General features: G+C 61.2%; 1 protein-coding gene, 2 long non-coding RNA genes and 1 other non-coding gene across 10 annotated transcripts; 1 reads left to right on the plus strand and 3 right to left on the minus strand.

Moving 5' to 3' along the window:
- Positions 1-143: 143 nt before the first annotated feature.
- Positions 144-20,924, minus strand: LOC127039751 (uncharacterized). Its single transcript, XM_050933608.1, has 14 exons — positions 20,787-20,924; positions 16,915-16,950; positions 12,150-12,234; positions 11,767-11,817; positions 11,274-11,309; positions 10,010-10,131; positions 9,417-9,659; positions 3,864-3,941; positions 3,167-3,472; positions 2,923-3,040; positions 2,118-2,165; positions 1,524-1,642; positions 1,099-1,240; positions 144-899 (listed from the first exon to the last, which is right to left on the minus strand). Exons 1-14 carry the CDS (start codon positions 20,907-20,909, stop codon positions 790-792), a joined length of 1,617 nt encoding a protein of 538 aa, XP_050789565.1. The 5' UTR covers positions 20,910-20,924; the 3' UTR covers positions 144-789.
- LOC127039662 (uncharacterized) lies at positions 5,500-5,967 on the minus strand. The gene is made up of 3 exons (XR_007771277.1): positions 5,886-5,967; positions 5,614-5,705; positions 5,500-5,553 (listed from the first exon to the last, which is right to left on the minus strand). It is a non-coding gene; the product is annotated as an uncharacterized LOC127039662 (long non-coding RNA).
- On the plus strand, positions 17,610-19,774 carry LOC127039659 (uncharacterized). Of its 7 annotated transcripts, none has more exons than XR_007771271.1 (4): positions 17,610-18,940; positions 19,094-19,480; positions 19,523-19,571; positions 19,650-19,666. It is a non-coding gene; the product is annotated as an uncharacterized LOC127039659 (long non-coding RNA). The 7 variants fall into 7 exon arrangements; XR_007771270.1 differs by lacking the exon at positions 19,650-19,666 and adding an exon at positions 19,613-19,629; XR_007771268.1 differs by having other exon boundaries at positions 19,094-19,571; positions 19,613-19,774.
- A 1,890-nt stretch (positions 20,925-22,814) lies between the features above and the next one.
- TRNAL-UAG (transfer RNA leucine (anticodon UAG)) lies at positions 22,815-22,896 on the minus strand. Its single transcript has one exon. It is a non-coding gene; the product is annotated as a tRNA-Leu (tRNA).
- Between the last annotated feature and the right edge of the window lie 1,112 nt (positions 22,897-24,008).

A 24,008-nucleotide genomic window follows, 5' to 3' on the forward strand; every position in this document is an offset into this window, starting at 1 on the left:
TGGTTCCTCCCTGGCCCCTGTTCCAAGCCACTAGACCCCCCTCAGAGCTGAAGAGAGAACCCAGGAGTCCGGGCTCCCAGCAGCCCCTCCCCCAGGCCCCACTCGTGACAGTCACAAAGCTTTTTGGGTGGAATTTCCTGAGGGGGGGGGTTGGTTTGGTTCAGGCTGTCCAGGGAGGGGCGCCCCCTGGTGGCCGGGGCGGAGTCCTGCGCCCGCCCCAGGGATGAGACCCTTCCAGGATGTACCCCAAAATCACAGCCCTGGGATTGCTCCGGACTTCCCGGACACCTGGGTCCCTTCTGGCCCGGTCCCTCTGCAGCTCCCCGGACGCCTGGGTCCCTTCCAGACGATTCCCTCTGCAGCTCCCTGGATGCCTGAGTGTCCGAGTCCTTCTGCAGCTCCCCGGACGCCTGGGTCCCTTCTGGCCCGGTCCCTCTGCAGCTCCCCGGACGCCTGGGTCCCTTCCAGACGATCCCCTCTGCAGCTCCCTGGATGCCTGAGTGTCCGAGTCCTTCTGCAGCTCCCCGGACGCCTGGGTCCCTTCTGGCCCGGTCCCTCTGCAGCTCCCCGGATGCCTGGGTCCCTTCCAGACGATTCCCTCTGCAGCTCCCTGGATGCCTGAGTGTCCGAGTCCTTCTGCAGCTCCCCGGACGCCTGGGTCCCTTCTGGTCCGGTCCCTCTGCAGCTCCCCGGACGCCTGGGTCCCTTCCAGACAATTCTCTCTGCAGCTCCTCGGACGCCTGGGTCCCTTACACTCCTGGGGGCGGGAGGGGTGGGGTGGCCGGCCCCCTACAGGCGGACCAGGCCCAGGAAGGTCCCGTGTGGGCTGAGGTCCAGGGACGCATTGGCCCGGGGCACACGGAGACTCAGCTGGTCCCCACGCTGCAGCTGGAAAACGCCTGTGGCGGGGGGGACACATCATCATGGGGGGGGCCCTGGAGAACCCATCCCTCACCTGCTGCCGGACAGCTCCCCGCTGCCCCACTCGTTCCCTGTAACTGCCCCCCAATGGCTGCAAATTCCTCTCCCCCCAGGGTGGTCCGCCCCCACCCGTAGCTATAACACCCCCCCATACCTGGATCCCCCCCCCCCGCTCACCTCCGCTATAACAGCTGTTGTAAGCCTGCTCTGGCTCGCGGGGCATGCTCTGCACACACCGTAGCAGGATCTGCCCCGGCCCCCCGGCCGACGCCCGCCACAGCACCTGCCCCATGGTGAACGTGGGGTCGTGGAACAGCACCTGGGGGGGGCGGCAGGGGAGAGAGGCTGAGGGTTGGACTGGGGGTCCCGGGTCCTGTCCCCTCTAGGGGGCTCTGGCTCCCACCCGGCCCCAGGGCAGGGACTGGCTGGCTCAGGGGGGCAGGGAATGGGGCAGGGGCCTGTCCCCTCTAGGGGGCTCTGGCTCCCATCTGGCCCCAGGGCAGGGACTGGCTGGCTCAGGGGGGCAGGGAATGGGGCAGGGGCCTGTCCCCTCTAGGGGGCGCTGGCTCCCATCTGGCCCCGGGGTGGAAAATGGCCCTTACCTGGCTGTAGACGAGGTACAATCCCGTCTGCTTCACGGTCACGTCCGGCCCACTCACTTCCAGCGCCCGGCCCTGCTGCAGGAACGGCTTCCACCAAATCTCAGTCATGTCCCCCTCATCTATGGGGGTGATGGGGGGCTATTAGTGCCCCCTGGCTCCCTGTCCCCCCTGCTCTGACCCACCAGCCCCCACTCCCCTCCCAGAGCCGGGGAGAGAACCCAGGAGTCCTGGCTCCCAGCCCCCCCTGCTCTGACCCACCAGCCCCCACTCCCCTCCCAGAGCCGGGGAGAGAACCCAGGAGTCCTGGCTCCCAGCCCCCCTGCTCTGACCCACCAGCCCCCACTCCCCTCCCAGAGCCGGGAAGAGAACCCAGGAGTCCTGGCTCCCAGCCCCCCTGCTCTGACCCACCAGCCCCCACTCCCCTCCCAGAGCCGGGGAGAGAACCCAAGAGTCCTGGCTCCCAGCCCCCCCTGCTCTGACCCACCAGCCCCCACTCCCCTCCCAGAGCCGGGGAGAGACCCCAGGTGCCCTGATGGTCAGTGGGGGTCACCCAGGGAAGGGGGATGCTGGGGTGGGGAATGGGGGGGGACTTACTGTTGGTCGAGCGATGGCTGGGGGCCAGGTGCAGAACCGAGCGTTTCCCTAGGAGTCAGGTGGAGAGACAGAGACAGTGACTCACCCGTTCCCCTCCCTTCACCCCTGTGCCCCTCTGCCCCATGGCTGCCATAGCCCGGATCTCCCAGTGGGCTCGGAGCCGCTGGGGACTTTAACAGCCCTACCAAGTGGCACTGAGATCCCACTGCTGCCACCAAGCGCTTGGGCTTGTGTGATTTCCCCAGAACCGCTGCCTGCACCGTGGGTCTGAGCCCAACGTCTCCACCCCAGAGGCCAACGCCAGAGCATCCCACCCCGCACCACAAAAGACATGTGGGTTAATGGAGATAATCAGCGATCGATCCCACCGCTCACACCAGCTCAACTGGGTGATCCACTGCGGCGGGCGCTGGGGCAACACCTCTTACCAGAAACTGACCTGGGAGGCAAAAATTGGAAATGGAATGCAGGCCTGACCACACTGCAATCAGGAGTGACTCCAGATTCACCCGGGGAGGCAGCTGACAGCCGCATCTGGCCGTTCCCCTTCTGAGTCTGTCACTTTCTACTTTCATTTCTCAATATCACGTTCCCCCGCCGCCCACAGCCAGTCCCCGCCCTGGGGCCAGGTGGGATCCGGCGACCCATACAGGGGACAGACCCCTGCCCCATTCCCTGCCCCCCTGAGCCAGCCAGTCCCCACCCTGGGGCCAGGTGGGAGCTGGCGCCCCCTAGAGGGGACAGGCCCCGTTCCCCACCCCCACCCAACAGTGGGACACCTTTCACTTCATCCCCAGCCACTCACTGTGTTGCTGCCACTGATCCTGCTGCCTTGGGCTCCCCTCGGAGCCCCTTTTCCCCCTTCGCCAAACCAGGGGGGCCTGGACCCCGGCAGCCTGGGTGGGGTCCAGCTCCCCGGGCCCCTGAACCAAGAGCAGACAGGAGAGGGTTAAACCTGGAAAAGATCCCCCGGCGCCAACCCCCACTGCCCTCCCAGAGCCGGGAGAGAACCCAGGAGTCCTGGCTTCCAGCCCCCCTGCTCTAACCACCAGCCCCCACTCCCCTCCCAGAGCCGGGAGAGAACCCAGGAGTCCTGGCTTCCAGCCCTCCTGCTCTAACCACCAGCCCCCACTCCCCTCCCAGAGCTGAGGAGAGAACCCAGGAGTCCTGGCTCCCAGCCCCCCTGCTCTGACCCACCAGCCCCCACTCCCCTCCCAGATCCAGGGAGAGAACCCAGGAGTCCGGGCTCCCCCCTCACCCCCTAAGCCGGCGGTAACTGGGTCGCTCTGTACATTCCTCTCCGCCAAGTGGGGTTTTCCCAGGTGGGCGGGTTGTTTCCGCCTCCTCGCCGAGCGCTAAAGGTCAGTGCCTGGTTTGTGTTTGCGGCTCTCCCCGGCCCCTTGCGTTGGGGTGGGGCGGGGGGCTTGATCTTTAACCCTTCAGGGGTCTCCCCCCTCCCGGCTGCTGCCCGGTGGAGAACAAGGGGGGAGCGAGAGCGAAGCAGCATCTCGGACCTTCCCCGGTAAGTGTCACTCGCCCTCTGCACCCCTTTCCCCTCCCACAGCCGGGGGGGAACCCAGGCGTCCGGGCTCCCAGCCCCCCTGCTCTAACCACCAGCCCCCACTCCCCTCCCAGAGCCAGGGAGAGAACCCAGGAGTCCTGGCTCCCAGCCCCCTTCCCCCGCGCTCTAACCACCAGCCCCCACTCTCCTCCCATGTGGATCACTGGGTGGGGGGAGCCTCTCACCTGAGTCTCTCCCCTCCTGGCAGCCACCAGCTCCCCCCGGAGCTGGGTCAGTTCCCCCCGCAGGGCTCCCAGGTGGGCCTGCTGGGCCATGAGGGCGATGAGACAGGCCAGCACCCCCAGGGCTGCAGCCCCCCCCAGCCACAGCCCCCCCAAAGTCTGGCACCCCGGGGCTCCGGCCATGAGGGCTATGGAGAGTCACCTCCTCCCTGTCTTTCCCCCCACCTGATCCCCCCAAGCCCAGTCCTGGACCCCCCCCTCTAGCTGCTCCCCCAAATCCCTCCCCAGATACCCCCAAATCCCCCTTCCTGAGCCCCCTAACTGTGCCCACAAATCCCTGCCCTGCTATCCCCAAATACCCCTTCCTGAGCCCCCCACCCCTTCCCTAGCTGCGCCCCCAAATCCCTGCTCAGACACCCCCAAATCCCCCTTCCTGAGCCCCCTAGCTGTGCCCACAAATCCCTCCTTGCCCCCCCTCAAAATCTCACACCCACAGCCCTTTCCCTCTCCCTAGCTGTGCCCCCAAATCCCCTTCAAATACCTCCCTGACACCCCCACAAATCCCATTCCCAGAGCCTCCCCTCCCCCTCCCTAGCTGCTCCCCCAAATTCCTGCCCGGACCCCTCCAAAATCTCCCCCGGCCTGTTCCCAAAGCCACCCCCCAAAAATCCCCCTGCCACCGCGACCTCTCTGGAGCCCAGCGAGGCTTGGGTTGGCCCAGGGGGTGCTGCCGGGATCTGGGGGTGCTGCCAGCGCCCTGGCCGGGGGCCCCTTTGCAGGTTCCAGGGGGTGGCCAGCGAGTCCCGGGCTGTGGCCAGCTTGTGGCGGGCGCTGGCGTCTGGGTCTTGCGTAAGGGGACGTGGGGAAGAGGGCGTGGGGGAGGAAACCGCCCGGTGCCCGGGGCCTTGCCAGCTGTATCCGTCTGCCAGCTGGCCGGGATTGTTAGCCCCCCCCAGCAGCGAATGGGTGGGGGTCCCCCCACTTCAGATCTCTGGGGGGTCTCCCCAAGGTCCCCCCAGAATTTTCTCCCCCTCCCACAAAATCCCCCCCTAAAATCCCTCTCTTGAGGTGTCCCCAAAATCTCTGCCCCCGAAACCATCCCCCCCGGGGAGGTCACCACCAAGTCTCTGAGCTCACCCTGAATTTTCCAGGGACCCCATGAATTCATCCCCAAATATCTGGCTCCTCCTCCTTACCTCAGGCCTCCAGAACTCCAGTCACCCCCTGATTTCTATCTCCCCCGCCAAAAATACTTGGATTCATTCATATTTGCATAGGAAGGATGAATGCACTCAGGTCCCGGGGTGTTAGCAACAGCTGGGAAACTTCCCTGCCCCCCACAATAGACTAGAACCCAGGAGTCCTGGCTCCCAGCCCCGCCTGCTCTAACCCACCAGCCCTGCTCCCCTCCCAGAGCCGGGGAGAGAACCCAGGAGTCCTGGCTCCCAGCCCCCCCTGCTCTAACCCACCAGCCCTGCTCCCCTCCCAGAGCCGGGGAGAGAACCCAGGAGTCCAGGCTCCCAGCCCCCCCCTGCTCTAACCCACCTGACCTCCCTCCCACTAGGCTACTGCCTATCCCACATCTGCCTGCAGCCCCCTCCCAACCGATATTCCCCTTGTGCCTTTTGAGCCTAAAGCAGTCACCAGGTTTGGCTACATAGGGACGCCTCTCCTGGCGCTGAGATGCGGCCACCTCTGGGGTGGGGTGGCTGGTTACCCAGGGACGCCTCTCCCGGCGCTGAGATGCGGCCACCTCTGGGGTGGGGCGGCTGGTTACCCAGGGACCCCTTGCCCAGCACTGAGATGCAGCCACCTCTGGGGCAGGGCGGCTGGTTACACAGGGACCTGTCGCCTGGCGCTGAGATGCAGCCACCTCTGGGGCAGGGCAGCTGGTTACCCAGGGACCCCTCACCCGGCGCTGAGATGTGGCCACCTCTGAGGCGGGGCGGCTGGTTACACAGGGACCCCTCGCCCAGATCTGAGATGCGGCCACCTCTGGGACGGGGCGGCTGGTTACCCAGGGACCCCTCGCCCAGCGCTGAGATGTGGCCACCTCTGGGGCAGGGCGGCTGGTTACACAGGGACCTGTCGCCTGGCGCTGAGATGCGCCCACCTCTGGGGCAGGGCGGCTGGTTACCCAGGGACCCCTCGCCCAGCACTGAGATGTGGCCACCTCTGGGGCGGGGCGGCTGGTTACACAGGGACCTGTCGCCTGGCGCTGAGATGCAGCCACCTCTGGGGCAGGGCGGGGCGGGGTGGCAGTTGAGATTACCCGGGTTCAGGCTTTCTCAGGAACTGAAATGTGTGATCATCAGTTTGTTCTGGTGAGTGTGAACACGAGATAAGGTACCGCAGGCCTGGCCCAGCCACCCACGCAGCCGTGGGCTCCGGGAAAGCGATCGATCGAGGCCTAGCGGCCTTCACCCCAGGGGGCAGAATCGAGAGGCCCTGGTGTGGCTGGACTAGTGGGGGCTGTGGGGCAGGACAGAGAGGGGGGCTGAGGCGGCCTGTGTCCTGCAGTGGATGGATGGAGGGTGCCGTGGAGAGGTCTGGCTGGCTCAAAGTCAAGGGTAGATAGATACAAGGTGGAACACACACCCCCTTTCTCCCCACAGTATCATGTGATCCAATGAATGAGCAGGGTTCACCGGGGCACCTGCCTCATAGCACCTGCTGCTGGCTCAGCATGATTCTATTGAGGCCTGCCTCAGTTTCCCCAAAACAACATCCACCCCCCTCTCTGGCCTCTGGTCTATTAAGGCCTGCACAAAGCCTTTCAAAAGAAAACTCACACCTGTTTTTCTGGGGCCAGCCGCCTCCTCCCTTGGCCCCGGCTTGCTGTTATGCCAGCACCTGCTGCCTGGAATTTGGCCTCCCTCCAGGCGCCGTCTGCCGGCAACCATCTCCGCCTTTATAAGCTGTCCCTTTTTGGCAGCTGGTAATGAGTCTAGCTGCCCGGGACTCTGCTCCCCTTCTTGCACCCTCTGACAAACCAAGTCACGGCTGTTTTGCTCGACCGATGGCTCCGGCTGAGCGGACCGATCCGGCTCAATGGAAGGAGCAACTAAGTGCCATATGTGTGCAGTGAGAGATGAAACCGTGGAAAGCCACCGCCCAAGGTGCGAAGCTCTGTGGATGGAGGGGTTTCCCTGCGACCGATGGTTAAGGGCATGGGCTGAGGGATCGACGGGTCGCCACTGTGTGTGAGGAACAGAACGCGATGGAGGCACAGAAAGCCAGCGAGGCAGGCAGGGCGTGGCTCACCCAGAGAGAAAGTCAAGAGACAGAGCTCCTTGGGGCACAGGACCGGCCGGAGAAGCGGGCCAGGGAATTTCTGAGCCAGGAAGCCAGCTGCGGCTGTCGGTCTCTGCCATGGCCAGGGAGGTGGGCCGGCGTTGGCCGTTCATGGTAAAATAAACGGGTTGGCGCCAAAGAACAAACCTCAGTGGCACCGTCCACATCTTCTCCTACGCGAAACACCCCCGCCGGCATTCAGGTCTGGGGAGAGAACCCAGGCGTCCTGGCTCCCAGCGCCCCCCCTGCTCTAACCACAAGGCTCCACTCCCCTCCCAGAGAACCCAGGCCAAGTGATTCTCCACAGACGAGGCCCCGGCGTTTTAATTGTCCTTTTAATAATCGATTCTGCTATAAAATAGTCTGTGTCCCCCCCCACCCCGCACGGGCACCCATGTGTGTGCGTGTCTGTGCCCTGCCCCCTCCAGGGGCGAGTGTTCATTGGCTTCCTGCAAGGCTCCACCCACCCACACCTCAGCCTATCAGGCACCGGTGGTCCTGGTGTCCTATTGGCCACCAGTGCTGTCAAGCGGTGGGCGAGGCGGGCAGACCAGCCAGCCGAGGGCGTCCATGTGCCCCCCTGGTGGCAGAAAGGGGCACTGCGCCCCCCCCCAGCCAGGGGGTGGATGTGTCCATGTGCCCCCTGGTGGCAGAAAGGGGCACTGCGCCCCCCCAGCCAGGGAGTGGATGTGTCCATGTGCCCCCTGGTGGCAGAAAGGGGCACTGCGCCCCCCCCAGCCAGGGGGTGGATGTGTCCATGTGCCCCCTGGTGGCAGAAAGGGGCACTGCGCCCCCCCAGCCAGGGGGTGGATGTGTCCATGTGCCCCCTGGTGGCAGAAAGGGGCACTGCGCCCCCCCCAGCCAGGGGGAGGTTGTGTCCATGTGCCCCCTGGTGGCAGAAAGGGGCACTGCGCCCCCCAGCCAGGGAGTGGATGTGTCCATGTGCCCCCTGGTGGCAGAAAGGGGCACTGCGCCCCCCCCAGCCAAGGGGGTGGATGTGTCCATGTGCCCCCTGGTGGCAGAAAGGGGCACTGCGCCCCCCAGCCAGGGAGTGGAGGTGTCCATGTGCCCCCTGGTGGCAGAAAGGGGCACTGCGCCCCCCCCCAGCCAGGGGGTGGATGTGTCCATGTGCCACCTGGTGGCAGAAAGGGGCACTGCGCCCCCCCCCAGCCAGGGGGTGGATGTGTCCATGTGGCCCCTGGTGGCAGAAAGGGGCACTGTACCCCCCCCACCGCCAGGAGGTGGGTATGTTCGTGCGCTCCCTGGTGGCTGCATCAGGTCCTGTGCCCTCCCATGTGCCACTTCTCCCTGCTGTGGGGGGAGGGGTTTGGCTGGAGTCACTGTTTTATCCCCGCCCTGAGGGTTGGGGACAGGAAGAGCCAGGGAGAGAACCCAGGAGTCCTGGCTCCCAGCCCCCCTGCTCTAACCCACCAGCCCTCACTCCTCTCCCAGAGCCAGGGAGAGAACCCAGGAGTCCTGGCTCCCAGCCCCCCCTGCTCTAACCCACCAGCCCCCACTCCCCTCCCAGAGCTAGGGAGAGAACCCAGGCATCCTGGCTCCTCACCTTAGGGGGGGCAGGGGGCTACTCAGACGTTAATGACCCCCCCACTGAAGCAGCAGTAAAGGAATTTGGGGGGGGGTGTCTCCGGCTGGACGGGAAGGATCTCGCCAGGGTTCTCTGGGTCGCTGGAGCCACGGGCCATTATCCAGTGGTGGGGAGTCGCGTGGGTCAGAACCGCACCCATACAACGCTGCGTAGGGTGTGCACCCCTCCCCCGACACTGGGGTCCGGGAGAAGCCGAGGGCACGGGGCGGGCAGGAGGGCGTGGTCCACCAGGATCCGATCCGAAAAAGTGGGAGCACAACTAGTGGCCCCATGGGTGTGATCCAGAACACTGGAGCGTGCTCCCTTCCCAGAGCCGGGGAGAGAACCCAGGAGTCCTGGCTCCCAGCCCCACCTGCTCTAACCACCAGCCCCCACTCCCCTCCCAGAACCGGGGAGAGAACCCAGGAGTCCTGGCTCCCAGTTCCCCCTGCTCTGACCCACCAGCCCCCACTCCCCTCCCAGCACCGGGGAGAGAAACCAGGAGTCCTGGCTCCCAGCCCCGACCTGCTCTAACCACTAGACTCCACTCTCGTCCCAGAGCTGGGGAGAGAACCCAGGAGTCCTGGCTCCCAGCCCGCTCCTGCTTTGGCCACTCAACGCCGCTGCTCTCCCGGGGAACCCAGGAGTCCTGCCCCGCCGCCCCGGGCTCAGTGCACCTGGAAGAGCCCGAAGAAGGTGAGATAGGGCTCGGCCTTGAGCCGCACGTCGCGGAGGGTGCGGAGACGCAGGACGGATTGTTTCTGGAGCAGCAGGAGCCCAGACACCTGGCACACACGCAGCTCGGGGTCCTGCGGGCCGGCGCTGGTCGGGGGGAACTGCTCCAAGCACCGCAGGGCAAGCACCCCGTCCACCAGCACGTCCAGCTTGATGTACACCGTCCGCCCTTCATTGAAATGCACCTGCCGGGGGCAGAGGGGGTCAATAGAACCCAGGGGTCCGGGCCTCAACCCCCCTGCTCTAACTCACCAGCCCCTGCTCCCCTCCCAGAGCCAGGGAGAGAACCCAGGAGTCCTGGCTCCCAGCCCCCCTGCTCTAACCACCAGCCCCCACTCCCCTCCCAGAGCTGGGAGAGAACCCAGGAGTCCTGGCTCCCAGCCCCCCCTGCTCTAACTCACCAGCCCCAGCTCCACTCCCAGAGCCGGGGAGAGAACCCAGGCGTCCTGGCTCCCAGTCCCCCCTGCTCTATCCCACCAGCCCCCCCTCCCCTCTCAGAGCCAGGAGAGAACCCAGGCGTCCGGCTGCCCCTCACCTGGCAGTACAGGTAGTACAGGCCCTTCTGGAGGACGCTGAATTCCCCGCTGGCCGGATTGTAGTTCAAGGGTCTCGTGGCATTGAGCGTCTCCTCCCAGCCCCGGATGGTCCCGTTAGGCCCTGGCATGGTGGGGGAGGGGGAGGCACAGAAGAGCAGGGGGGGCATTAGATTCCCACCCCCCCCGCCCTTGAGACCGAGGGCTGCCCTGGCCCCCCTGCCCCACTCCCACCTTCTCTGTCTCTAGCCCCGGTTTATAATAAGCTGCCCCCTGCTGGCTGCCCTCGGAACTGCCGGGCGCTCGTCTAGGGAGGGATCTTTGTCCAGGTACCAGGCCTCCCACCCCTAAGGGGGCAGCAGGGGAAGCTTAGTGAGACAGAAAGCTCCCAGCACCCCCAGCCCCCCTGCTCTGACCACCAGCCCCCACTCCCCTCCCAGAGCCGAGCAGAGAACCCAGGTGTCCTGGCTCCCCCTGCGCCGCTCTAACCATCAGCCCCCACTCCCCTCCCAGAGCCGAGGAGAGAACCCAGGAGTCCTGGCTCCCAGCCCCCCTGCTCTGACCACCAGCCCCCACTCCCCTCCCAGAGCCAAGGAGAGAACCCAGGAGTCCTGGCTCCCAGCCCCCCTGCTCTGACCACCAGCCCCCACTCCCCTCCCAGAGCCAAGGAGAGAACCCAGGAGTCCTGGCTCCCAGCCCCCCTGCTCTGACCACCAGCCCCCACTCCCCTCCCAGAGCCAGGGAGAGAACCCAGGAGTCCTGGCTCCCAGCCCCCCTGCTCTAACCACCAGCTCCCACTCCCCTCCCAGAGCCAGGGAGAGAACCCAGGAGTCCTGGCTCCCAGCCCCCCTGCTCTAACCACCAGCCCCCATTCCCAGAGCCGCGGAGAGAACCCAGGAGTCCTGGCTCCCAGCCCCCCTGCTCTAACCACCAGCCCCCACTCCCCTCCCAGAGCCGAGCAGAGAACCCAGGTGTCCTGGCTCCCCCTGCGCCGCTCTAACCATCAGCCCCCACTCCCCTCCCAGAGCCAGGGAGAGAACCCAGGAGTCCTGGCTCCCAGCCCCCCTGCTCTGACCACCAGCCCCCACTCCCCTCCCAGAGTCAGGGAGAGAACCCAGGAGTCCTGGCTCCCAGCCCCCCCTGCTCTGACCACCAGCCCCCACTCCCCTCCCAGAGCCGAGGAGAGAACCCAGGAGTCCGGGCTCCCAACCCCCTCCCCGCTCCCAGGTGGAGTCACTGGCTTCACACAGCCCCTCCTAGAATTACCTGAGTTGATCCCAGCTGAGTCCTTTGGCAATTTCACTGAAATAGAGACCAACATGAGCCATTACTACACTGGGGGGTGCTGAGAGCCGGACTCCTGGGTTCTCTGCCCTCTCTGGGAGGGGGGTGGGGCTGGTGGGTTAGAGCAGGGGGGGGTCTGGGCCAGGACTCCTGGGTTCTCTCCCTGGCTCTCGGAGGGCAGTGGGGCCTGGTGGGTTAGAGCAGTGGGGGCTGGGAGCCAGGACTCCTGGGTTCTCTCCCCGGCTCTGGGAGGGGAGTGGGGGCTAGTGGTTAGAGCAGGGGGGGCTGGGAGCCAGGACTCCTGGGTTCTCTCCCCAGCTCTGGGAGGGGAGTGGGGGCTGGTGGTTAGAGCCAGATGGGGGCTCAAGACCAGAATGACTTAATCAGCAACAAACTACCTCCAAATATGTATATTTATATATATTTTTTACCTCCCGATCCCAACCTGACCAGATGCCTCCCAGGTCTCTCTCACCTTTATAGTGCGCAGCAACAGGCTTCTGGCGAGGCTTCTTTCCCCTGGACGCTGCCAAATACAAGCAGGGAGAATCACACTTATCTTTATGCCATACGGGTCTCATGACACACACAGGTGTTATACGGTGAGCTGCCACTAGGGGGCAGCATTACATGGAGATGCATATGCAGACAACCACAGAATCCACCCGCCCTTGCTCTGACCCACCAGTCCCCCTTCCCTCCCTGAGCCGGGGAGAGAACCCAGGAGTCCTGGCTCCCAGCCCCCCTGCTCTAACCCACCAGCCCCCACTCCCCTCCCAGAGCTGGGGAGAGAACCCAGGAGTCCTGGCTCCCAGCCCCCCTGTGCTGGGTTGGGGACGATGCTGGGGGTTCACTCACCCGATCTCCTCTCCCGCCGCGTCTCCCCTTGGTCCAGGTGGTGCTGGAACCAGCCCTGGGGGCTGCGTCCAACCGCGGGCGCCAGCTGGGTGGGGGACAGTTCAGTGAGGAAAGAGTTAATGGGGGGGTCTAAGTGACACAGACACGGCCCCCCCCTGCAGCCCCCTACAATCTCTGTATCGCAGGAGCCCACCCCTCCTAAATAATACACCGTCTTGGGGGATGGGAGCCAGACCAGGAAGGGGGGAGTGGCGGGGGGGCGGGGAGTTACCCCATCTCTTTTCATGGCCCTGATCCCTCGAGGAGAGGGGACGACCTAGTCTCCCCCACCTCCCCCCGGGGTCCTGGACCCACTCCAGAGAATGAGTGAAAGAGAGGAAAAGAGTGAAAAAGTCCATGAAGAAAGAAAGAAAGAAAGAAAGAAAGAAAGAAAGAAAGAAAGAAAGAAAGGGGGACGAATGAGAAAGAAAGAAAGAAAGAAAAGGGATGAGTGGGAAAGAAAGAAAAAGAAAGAAAGAGAGAAAAGGGGTGAGTGGGAAAGAAAGAAAGAAAGAGAAAAGGGGCAAGTGGGAAAGAAAGAAAAGGGGCAAGTGGGAAAGAAAGAAAAGGGGTGAGTGGGAAAGAAAGAAAAAGAAAGAGAACAGGGGTGAGTGGGAAAGAAAGAAAAGGGGCGAGTGGGAAAGAAAGAAAAGGGGTGAATGGGACAGGAAGAAAGAAAGAAAAGGGGTGAGTGGGAAAGAAAGAAAGAGAAAAGGGGTGGGAAAGAAAGAAAGAAAAGGGGCGAGTGGGAAAGAAAAAGAAAGAAAGAAAAAGAAAAGAGGTGAGTGGGAAAGAAAGAAAAAGAAAGGAAGAGAGAAAAGGGGTGAGTGGGAAAGAAAGAAAGAAAAGGGGTGAGAAAGAAAGAAGAGGGGCGAGTGGGAAAGAAAGAAAGCGGTGAGTGGGAAAGAAAGAAAGAAAAGGGGTGAGTGGGAAAGAAAGAAAGAAAGAAAAAGAAAAGGGGTGAGTGGGAAAGAAAGAAAGAAAGAAAAGGGGTGAGAAAGAAAGAAAGAAGAGGGGTGAGTGGGAAAGAAAGAAAGGGGTGAGTGGGAAAGAAAGAAAGAAAAAGAAAAGGGGTGAGTGGGAAAGAAAAAGAAAGAGAAAGAAAGAAAGGGGGTGAGAAAGAAAGAAAGAAAGAAGAGGGGTGAGTGGGAAAGAAAGAAAGAAAAAGGGGTGAGAAAGAAAGAAAGGGGTGAGTGGGAAAGAAAGAAAGAAAAAGGGGTGAGAAAGAAAGAAAGAAGAGGGGTGAGTGGGAAAGAAAGAAAGAAAAAGAAAAGGGGTGAGTGGGAAAGAAAAAGAAAGAGAAAGAAAGAAAGGAGGTGAGAAAGAAAGAAAGAAGAGGGGTGAGTGGGAAAGAAAGAAAAGGGGTGAGTGGGAAAGAAAGAAAGGAAGAAAAGGGGTGAGTGGGAAAGAAAGAAAGAAAGAGAAAAGGGGTGAGAAAGAAAGAAAGAAAGAAAAGGGGCAAGTGGGAAAGAAAGAAAAGGGGTGAGTGAGAAAGAAAGAAAGAAAGAAAAGGGTTGAGTGGGAAAGAAAGAAAGAAAGAAAGAAGAGGGGTGAGTGGGAAAGAAAGAAAGAAAAAGGGGACCAATGAGAAAGGAAAGAACGAAAGAAAAGGGGTGAGAAAGAAAGAGAAAGAAAGAAAGGGGATGAGTGGGAAAGAAAGAAAGAAGAGGGGTGAGTGGGAAAGAAAGAAAGAAAAAAGGGGACCAATGAGAAAGGAAAGAAAGAAAGAAAGGGGGTGAGAAAGAAAGAAAGAAAGAAAGAAAGAAGAGGGGTGAGTGGGAAAGAAAGAAAGAAAAAAGGGGACCAATGAGAAAGGAAAGAAGGAAAGAAAAGGGGTGAGAAAGAAAGAAAGAAGAGGGGTGAGTGGGAAAGAAAGAAAGAAAAAAGGGGACCAATGGGAAAGGAAAGAAGGAAAGAAAAGGGGTGAGAAAGAAAGAAAGAAAAGGGGTGAGAAAGAAAGAAAGAAAAGGGGCGAGTGGGAAAGAAAGAAAAGGGGTGAATGGGAAAGAAAAAGAAAGAAAGAAAGAAAAAGAAAAGAGGTGAGTGGGAAACAAAGAAAGAAAGAAAAAGAAAAGGGGTGAGTGGGAAAGAAAGAAAGAAAAGGGGTGAGAAAGAAAGAAAGAAGAGGGGTGAGTGGGAAAGAAAGAAAGAAAAAAGGGGACCAATGGGAAAGGAAAGAAAGGGGGTGAGAAAGAAAGAAGAGGAGTGAGTGGGAAAGAAAGAAAGAAAAGGGGTGAGAAAGAAAGAAAGGGGTGAGTGGGAAAGAAAGAAAAAAAGAAAATGGGTGAGTGGGAAAGAAAAAGAAAGAGAAAGAAAGAAAGGGGGTGAGAAAGAAAGAAAGAAGAGGGATGAGTGGGAAAGAAAGAAAAAGGGGTGAGAAAGAAAGAAAGGGGTGAGTGGGAAAGAAAGAAAGAAAAAGAAAAGGGGTGAGTGGGAAAGAAAGAAAGAAAGAAAAAGAAAAAGGGTGAGTGGGAAAGAAAAAGAAAGAGAAAGAACGAAAGAAAGGGGGTGAGAAAGAAAGAGAAAGAAAGAAGAGGGGTGAGTGGGAAAGAAAGAAAGAAAAAAGGGGACCAATGAGAAAGGAAAGAACGAAAGAAAGGGGGTGAGAAAGAAAGAGAAAGAAAGAAAGGGGGTGAGTGGGAAAGAAAGAAAGAAAAAAGGGGACCAATGAGAAAGGAAAGAACGAAAGAAAGGGGGTGAGAAAGAAAGAGAAAGAAAGAAAGGGGGGTGAGTGGGAAAGAAAGAAAGAAAAAAGGGGACCAATGAGAAAGGAAAGAACGAAAGAAAGGGGGTGAGAAAGAAAGAGAAAGAAAGAAAGGGGGTGAGTGGGAAAGAAAGAAAGAAAAAAGGGGACCAATGAGAAAGGAAAGAAAGAAAGAAAGGGGGTGAGAAAGAAAGAAAGAAAGAAGAGGGGTGAGTGGGAAAGAAAGAAAGAAAAAAGGGGACCAATGGGAAAGGAAAGAAGGAAAGAAAAGGGGTGAGAAAGAAAGAAAGAAGAGGGGTGAGTAGGAAAGAAAGAAAGAAAAAAGGGGACCAATGGGAAAGGAAAGAAGGAAAGAAAAGGGGTGAGAAAGAAAGAAAGAAAAGGGGTGAGAAAGAAAGAAAGAAAAGGGGCGAGTGGGAAAGAAAGAAAAGGGGTGAATGGGAAAGAAAAAGAAAGAAAGAAAGAAAAAGAAAAGAGGTGAGTGGGAAACAAAGAAAGAAAGAAAAAGAAAAGGGGTGAGTGGGAAAGAAAGAAAGAAAAGGGGTGAGAAAGAAAGAAAGAAGAGGGGTGAGTGGGAAAGAAAGAAAGAAAAAAGGGGACCAATGGGAAAGGAAAGAAAGGGGGTGAGAAAGAAAGAAGAGGAGTGAGTGGGAAAGAAAGAAAGAAAAGGGGTGAGAAAGAAAGAAAGGGGTGAGTGGGAAAGAAAGAAAAAAAGAAAATGGGTGAGTGGGAAAGAAAAAGAAAGAGAAAGAAAGAAAGGGGGTGAGAAAGAAAGAAAGAAGAGGGATGAGTGGGAAAGAAAGAAAGAAAAAGGGGTGAGAAAGAAAGAAAGGGGTGAGTGGGAAAGAAAGAAAGAAAAAGAAAAGGGGTGAGTGGGAAAGAAAGAAAGAAAGAAAAAGAAAAAGGGTGAGTGGGAAAGAAAAAGAAAGAGAAAGAACGAAAGAAAGGGGGTGAGAAAGAAAGAGAAAGAAAGAAGAGGGGTGAGTGGGAAAGAAAGAAAGAAAAAAGGGGACCAATGAGAAAGGAAAGAAAGAAAGAAAGGGGGTGAGAAAGAAAGAAAGAAGAGGGGTGAGTGGGAAAGAAAGAAAGAAAAAAGGGGACCAATGAGAAAGGAAAGAACGAAAGAAAGGGGGTGAGAAAGAAAGAGAAAGAAAGAAAGGGGGTGAGTGGGAAAGAAAGAAAGAAAAAAGGGGACCAATGAGAAAGGAAAGAACGAAAGAAAGGGGGTGAGAAAGAAAGAGAAAGAAAGAAAGGGGGTGAGTGGGAAAGAAAGAAAGAAAAAAGGGGACCAATGAGAAAGGAAAGAAAGAAAGAAAGGGGGTGAGAAAGAAAGAAAGAAAGAAGAGGGGTGAGTGGGAAAGAAAGAAAGAAAAAAGGGGACCAATGGGAAAGGAAAGAAGGAAAGAAAAGGGGTGAGAAAGAAAGAAAGAAGAGGGGTGAGTAGGAAAGAAAGAAAGAAAAAAGGGGACCAATGGGAAAGGAAAGAAGGAAAGAAAAGGGGTGAGAAAGAAAGAAAGAAGGGGGTGAGTGGGAAAGAAAGAAAGAAAAAAGGGGACCAATGGGAAAGGAAAGAAGGAAAGAAAAGGGGTGAGAAAGAAAGAAAGAAGAGGGGTGAGTAGGAAAGAAAGAAAGAAAAAAGGGGACCAATGGGAAAGGAAAGAAGGAAAGAAAAGGGGGCGGATGAGGAAGAAAGGACGGAAAAGGGCGAAGGAGGAAAGACAAAACGCAGCAATGGAAGAAGAGGGGGAAGAGAAGGCGAAGTGAAGGGGGAGGGCAGCAGGCTGAATGTGAGACGAGGGGAGAACGGGGGAAAGATGGGGGGACCGGAAAGAAAAGGGGGAACGAGAAACTCGAGGCTGGAAGGAAAGGAGCGGGAGAAAGGAAGCGAGAGGAGGAGAAGAAAGGCGGAAGGAAAAGGCAAAGGAAAGAGAGCGACTGAGAAGGTCAGGGAAGAGGAAAGGAGGAAACCCACCCCCGAGGGAAGGGAGCCGGCGTTGGGGGGAACCGGCACCCCACACATACCAGCTCCAGCGCGCCCGGCATCTCCTCCGGCAGCTCCTGGCGGCACAAAGAGACAGATGCTAGGGGGTGCTGTGGGGCAGGGAGTGGGGTGGGGGATCAGCAGGGGGCGCTCTCCCCTGGCAGGCAGGGCTGGCCCCAGGGTGGCGCTAGGGGGCGCTGTGGGGCTGGGGGCTCAGCAGGGGGCGCTCTCCCCTGGCAGGCAGGGCTGGCCCCAGGGTGGCGCTAGGGGGCGCTGTGGGGCTGGGGGCTCAGCAGGGGGCGCTCTCCCCTGGCAGGCAGGGCTGGCCCCAGGGCGGCGCTAGGGGGCGCTGTGGGGCAGGGAGTGGGGTGGGGGATCAGCAGGGGGCGCTCTCCCCTGGCAGGCAGGGCTGGCCCCAGGGTGGCGCTAGGGGGCGCTGTGGGGCTGGGGGCTCAGCAGGGTGCGCTCTCCCCTGGCAGGCAGGGCTGGCCCCAGGGCGGCGCTAGGGGGCGCTGTGGGGCAGGGAGTGGGGTGGGGGATCAGCAGGGGGCGCTCTCCCCTGGCAGTGGGCTGGCCCCAGGGCAGTGCTAGGGGGCACTCTGGGGCAGGGAGCTGGGCGGGGGCTCAGCAGGGGGCGCTCTCCCCTGGCAGGGGGCTGGCCCCAGGGCGGCGCTAGGGGGCGCTGTAGGGCAGGGAGGGGGGGCTCAGCAGGGGGCGCTTTCCCCTGGCAGGCAGGGCTGGCCCCAGGGCAGTGCTAGGGGACACTCTGGGGCAGGGAGCTGGGCGGGGGCTCAGCAGGCAGGCCTGGTCCCATTGCCCTATAACCCAGCTCGGATTCAGGGCGGTGTCCCCTGGGCATCTCATGGTCTGGACCCACTGCCGCCTCAGGCCAGAAAGGCAACAGCCTCCCTACACCCAACACATGGGGAAACTGAGGCACAGGGCGGGGGGGGCACACACAGACCCTGCCATCCTGGAGGAGAGAGCACTCGTGGCTGCAGCCAGTGGGTGGGGGGGGGGGGGAGATCACAGATCAGATCAAGGCACAGAAGGGGGTGTGGGTGTGTTATTGTGGGTTTGTGTGTGTGTTTGGACAGTGTTGTATGTTAGAGTGTTATGTGCTTGCATAATAAGTGTGGGTGGGTGTGTATAGTGGGGTGTGTTGGCAGAGCAGTGTGGGTGTGTTTGTGTGTAGCATTGTGTGTAGCAATGTGGGGGGGCTTTGTGTTTAGTGGTGGGGGGCGTAGCAGGGGTGTGCGTCCAGTGGCAGTAGGGGCTGTGTGTGCTCAGCGGTGTGGGGTTGGGTGTGTGTAGCTGTATGTATAGCAGGAGTGTGTTTGTAGAGCAATGTGTGGTATCTGTGTTTGCACAGTTGTGTGTGTGTGTTTTAGAGTTGTGTGGGTGTGTGTGTAGTCTGTAGAGCAGTGTGTGTGTTTGTACAATAGTGTGTGTGTGTTTGCAGAGTGGGCTGTGTGTGTAGTGGGGTTGTTTGCAGAGCAGTATCTGTGTGTGTTGTGGGTGGGTGTTTGTAGGGCAATGTGTGTGTGTAGTGGGTGTCTCTTTGTAGAGCAGTGTGTGTGTTTGTAGCGGGGTGTGTGTTTGCAGAGCACTGCATGTATGTGGCGGTGTGTGCACAGCAGTGTGTGTGTGTGTGTGTGTACATAGTGGGTGTGTGTTTGTAGAGCAGTGTGTGTATGTGTAGTGTATGTGTGTAGCTGGGGGCAGGTTGTGTGGTGTGTGTGTGTAGCTGGGGGGCAGGTTGTGTGGCGGTGCAGTGTGTGTAGCTGGGGGGCAGGTTGTGTGGCGGTGTGGTGTGTGTGTGTGTAGCTGGGGGCAGGTTGTGTGGTGTGCGTGTGTATAGCTGGGAGGCAGGTTGTGTGGCGGTGTGGTGTGTGTGTGTGTAGCTGGGGGCAGGTTGTGTGGCGGTGTGGTGTGTGTAGCTGGGGGGCAGGTTGTGTGGCAGTGTGGTGTGTGTGTGTAGCTGAGGGCAGGTTGTGTGGTGGTGTGGTGTGTGTGTGTGTAGCTGGGGCAGGTTGTGTGGTGTGCATGTGTATAGCTGGGGGGCAGGTTGTGTGGTGGTGTGGTGTGTGTGTGTGTAGCTGGGGGCAGGTTGTGTGGCAGTGTGGTGTGTAGCTGGGGGGCAGGTTGTGTGGAGGTGTGGTGTGTGTGTGTGTAGCTGGGGCAGGTTGTGTGGTGTGCATGTGTATAGCTGGGGGCCAGGTTGTGTGGCGGTGTGGTGTGTGTGTGTGTAGCTGGGGGCAGGTTGTGTGGCAGTGTGGTGTGTAGCTGGGGGGCAGGTTGTGTGGAGGTGTGGTGTGTGTGTGTAGCTGGGGGCAGGTTGTGTGGCGGTGCGGTGTGTGTGTGTGTAGCTGGGGCAGGTTGTGTGGTGTGCATGTGTATAGCTGGGGGGCAGGTTGTGTGGTGGTGTGGTGTGTGTGTGTGTAGCTGGGGGCAGGTTGTGTGGTGTATGTGTGTATAGCTGGGGGCCAGGTTGTGTGGCGGTGTGGTGTGTGTGTGTGTAGCTGGGGGCAGGTTGTGTGGCAGTGTGGTGTGTAGCTGGGGGGCAGGTTGTGTGGAGGTGTGGTGTGTGTGTGTAGCTGGGGGCAGGTTGTGTGGCGGTGCGGTGTGTGTGTGTGTAGCTGGGGGCAGGTTGTGTGGCGGTGCAGTGTGTGTAGCTGGGGAGCAGGTTGTGTGGTGTGTGTGTGTGTGTGTAGCTGGGGGGCAGGTTGTGTGGCGGAGCGGTGTGTGTAGCTGGGGGGCAGGTTGTGTGGCAGAGCAGTGTGTGTAGCTGGGGGGCAGGTTGTGTGGTGTGTGTGTGTGTGTGTAGCTGGGGGCAGGTTGTGTGGTGTGTGTGTGTGTGTGTAGCTGGGGGGCAGGTTGTGTGGCGGTGCGGTGTGTGTGTGTGTAGCTGGGGGGCACGTTGTGTGGCGGTGTGTGTATGTGTGTGTGTGTGTAGCTGAGGGGGGAGGGGCTGTGTAACTGTGTGGGTTTCCCCTCCCCCACCACGTCCTCCCGTCGCCCTCGCCCGTAGCCCAGCCCCTGCCCCCTGTGCCTGCGGGGGGGGGAACGCGGGGGTCCCGGGAGGTCCCGGGCTCGGGGCGTGGAGGGCGCTGGGGGGGGTGTCCCTGGCTGACGGCGCGGGGGTGTGTGGGGAGGGGTCAGGAGGAGCGGCTGGGGCCGGGGGGGCACCAGGCTGGGGGGAGCGGGAGGAGCGGCTGTGGGGGGGGGGTCCCAGGCTAGGGCCGCTGAGGGAGCGAGGAGGGGGCGCTGGGAGGGGCGGCTCGGGGGGGGCTTCCTAGGTTGGGGGAGCCGCTGGGGGGCGAAAGAGCGGCTGGGGGGCCGCTGTGGGGGCGGGCTGGGGGGCCCAGGCTGGGGGCGCTGGGAGGTGGCGGGGGTCCCAGCCTGGGGGGCGGTGGGGGCCGAGGGGGGGCGCGCAGGAGTCCCAGGGAGGCCGTGGGGGGGTCCCAGGCTGGGGGCGCGGGGGGGTTGAGGGGTGGGCGCTGGGGGGCCGAGAGGGGGGTCCCACGCTCGGGGTGGTCCCAGGCTGGAGGCGCTGGGGGGACCGCGGGTGGCGCGGGGAGTCCCAGGCTGGGGGGGGGGCGCAGAGGGGGCCCAGACTGGGGGCGTTGGGGGTCGCAACGGGGCGCGCTGGGGGGCCGCGGGGGGTGCGCAGGGGTCCGAGGCTGGGGGGCGCTGGGGTCCGAGGCTGGGGGGCGCGGGGGGCGGCGCGCTGCGGGGCCGCGGGGGGGGGTGCGCAGGGGTCCCAGGCTGGAGGCGCAGGGGGGCCGCATGGCGGAGCGCGGGGGGGTGCGCAGGGGTCCGAGGCGGGGGGGCGCGGGGGGGTGCGCAGGGGTCCGAGGCTGGGGGGCGCGGGGGGGCGCGGGGGGGCGCGCTGGGGGTCCCGCTCACTCACCCTCGGGGGGCTCCGGGCCCAGGCCCAGGCCGCCAGCACCAGCCCCAGCCCGGCCAGCCCCACGGCGGCCCCCGCCAGCCCCAGCGCCCGCCCGGTCCGCGCCCGCCGCCGCCTGCGCCCCATGGACCCGCCGCCCCTCGCTCCGCCCGGACCGGGCCGGGGCATCGGGGCGGGTCCGTGCGGGGCCGGGCGGGGGCCGGGACAGGAAACAGGCCGGGTGGGGAGCGAGCGAGCGAGACCGTGTGTGTGAGTGTGTGTCAGTCTGTGTATGTGTGTGTGTTAGTCTCTGTGTGTGTGTCAGTCAGTCACTGTGTGTTTGTGTCACAGTGTCAGTCAGTCTCTGTGTGTGTGTGTCTGTGTGTCACTGTCAGTCTGTGTGTGTGTGTCTGTGTGTGTCAGTCAGTCACTGTGTGTTTGTGTCACAGTGTCAGTCAGTCTCTCTGTGTGTGTGTCTGTGTGTCACTGTCAGTCTGTGTGTGTGTGTCTGTGTGTGTCAGTCAGCCTCTCTGTCTGTCATTGTGTGTCAGTCAGTGTGTCAGTCTGTCTCGGTGTGTGTGTGTGTGAGAGGGAGACAGAGAGAGTGTGTGTGTCAGTGAGTCTGTGTGTGAGTGCATCAGAGAGAGTGTCAGTCAGTGTGTGTGTCTCTGTCGGTATGTGTGTGTGGCAGAGAGAGCAGGGTGTGTGTGTCAGTGTGTTTCTGCCTGAGAGACAAGTGTCAGTGTGTCTGTAGCACTCTGTGTGTGAGTGTATCAATGTATGCATGGGTGAGTGTTTGTGCAAGCCATCTCTGGGTGTGCAAGCAAGGCATCAGTGTGTGTGAGAAGCAGAGGAGCCGGCCCAGGGGGGTCGCCCTGCCCCCGACACACACACCAGATCCCGCGTCGGCCTGGCCCCAACAACGAAATCCTGCGACCCCCAACCCAACCCCCCACTCCCCTCCCAGAGCTGGGGAGAGAACCCAGGAGTCCTGGCTCCCAGCCCCCCTGCTCTAACCCACCAGCCCCCGCTCCCCTCCCAGAGCTGGAGAGAGAACCCAGGAGTCCTGGCTCTCAGCCCCCCTGCTCTGACCCACCAGCCCCCGCTCCCCTCCCAGAGCCGGGGAGAGAACCCAGGAGTCCGGGCTCCCAGCGCCCCCCCACTAACCCACCAGCAGGTCTCTGTTGCCCTCTGGTGGCCGGTGTGTGGAACAGCTCCAGGACCCGGATCCGACCCCAGCTGAACAGCTGGTTGACCCCTCCCCGCCCCCTCCCTGACCCCCACATGCCAAGACCCCCCCAGAGACTCGTGCATCTGCCCACTTCCCTCCCCCGCAACATCTGGCGTCCCAGTGCCTCTGGCCAGGCGGCCCCCGGGGGGGCTTGTGAGCCGGTCGCTCCGGATGCTCCGGCCAGAGACCTCCTAGAATTTGGCCCCTGCAAGCAAAAAGCGTCCCGCACTGGCCTCAGTCCCCATATCCAGGGGGCTGCGGGTCGGGAGATAGGGGCACCGCAGAGCTGGGGTGGGGCAGGGGCTATGGGGTCAGAGGGAGGGGCACCGGCAAGGCTGGGCGGGGCAGGGGTCCGGAGTGAGGGCCACCGGCAGAGCTGGGGGGCAGGGGCTATGGGTCGGGACTGAGGAGCACCAGCGGAGCTGGGGGGCAGGGGCTATGGGTCGGGAGGGGCACCGGCAGAGTTGGGGGGGGGGGTCAGTGGCTATGGGTCGGGACTGAGGAGCACCAGCGGAGCTGGGGGGCAGGGGCTATGGGTCGGGAGGGGCACCGGCAGAGCTGGGGGGCAGCAGGGGGTCGGGATCAAACCATGGGGGTGGAAGGATCCTATAGTGGCAAAGGGGTTAAAATAATCCGTGAAAACCACAACGTGACTTGGGCGGGAACCGAACCGGTGTCTCTTACTCCGCAAGCAGCGCCGCTCCCCGCTACATCGACTCGGCTGCTCAACTCCCTTCCCTGGGAAGAGCGACCGCCCCCCGCCGCGCCACATCCTGCCAGTGACGGCGCTAAAACTGGCCCCCAAAACACAACCTCCCTCGTGGCAGCGGTGGGATTCGAACCCACGTCCCCGGAGAGACTGGAGCCTAAATCCAGCGCCTTAGACCGCTCGGCCACGCTACCACTGGCACCTGCCTCCCCCAGCCGGGACTGCTGATGGGTCGGCAACAGGCACAAAAAGCCTCGAACTGGCTCCAGAGGTGCCAAGCCAGATCTGGAGCCAATCCGGATTCCCGGCCTGTGTAAACTGACACCTCTCCACCCGGCCCAGCTGCCGTCCCCTTGACGGGAGACTGATGTGGCTTCTGCACCCTCCAATTACCCCCATAAACCCCCCCAGCGTGACCAATTCGGTATGAAGTAGCACCCATGCGCTACACATCTTGGCCTGAGGCTTTAGGGGAGGGTGGGGAATGATCCGGAGCAGTGTAAATGAGGAGTGGGGGTGCCCCCCTGGAAGACCTCACTGTACCCCCAGGAGTACATGTACCCCCCCACTGGTAAAAACCCAGCTCACCTCTGCTTTCTGCTATAGCTGCATGAAACGAACATGCGGCCACCTCTGGGGCAGGGCAACTGGTTACCCAGGGACCCCTAGCCTGGCACTGAGATGCAGCCACCTCTGGGGCAGGGCAACCGGTTACCCAGGGACCCCTCACCCAGCGCTGAAATGCAGCCACCTCTGGGGCGGGGTGACCGGTTACCCAAGGACCCCTTGTCTGGCGCTGAGATGCAGCCACCTCTGGGGTTGGGAGCTGGTTACCCAGGAACCCCTGGCCTGGCAGTGAGATGGGGCCAGCTCTGGGGCAGAGCAGCTGGTTACCCAGGGACCCCTAGCCTGGCACTGAGATGCAGCCACCTCTGGGGCGGAGTGACTGGTTATCCAGGGACCTCTTGCCCAGAACTGAGATGCTGCCAGCTCTGGGGCAGGATGGGTGGTTACACAGGGATTCCTCGCCCGGCGCTGAGATGCGGCCACCTCTGGGGAAGAGCAGGCGGTTATCCAGGGACCCCTCGCCCAGCACTGAGATGCGGCCACCTCTGGGGCGGGGTGGGTGGTTACACAGGGACCCCTCGCCTGGCACTGAGATGCGCCCAGCTCTGAAGGTGTTGGCGTGAAATCTGCAGGGAATCGTCTCTTCCTACCCTCGCAGACTGTTCAAGAATGGGTGGGATTGCTGAGGGCTCGTCTGCACCCAGGCCCTGCTTGGGCCAGGCCCTGCCTGAACTCTGCC

This window comes from Gopherus flavomarginatus, chromosome 23 (assembly GCF_025201925.1).
Source record: "Gopherus flavomarginatus isolate rGopFla2 chromosome 23, rGopFla2.mat.asm, whole genome shotgun sequence".
Lineage (NCBI taxonomy): Eukaryota > Metazoa > Chordata > Testudines > Testudinidae > Gopherus > Gopherus flavomarginatus.

Bases quoted from the DNA above. Each gene is read 5' to 3' on its own strand.
- LOC127039751 (XM_050933608.1), bottom strand. From the start codon at position 20,909: ATGGGGCGCAGGCGGCGGCGGGCGCGGACCGGGCGGGCGCTGGGGCTG. The intron at 3,041-3,166 runs GTGGTTAGAGCA...CTCTTGGTTCAG, and splicing joins TGGGAGGGGAGTGGGGGCTG to GGGCCCGGGGAGCTGGACCC. The intron at 900-1,098 runs GTGAGCGGGGGG...CCCCCGCCACAG, and splicing joins CAACAGCTGTTATAGCGGAG to GCGTTTTCCAGCTGCAGCGT.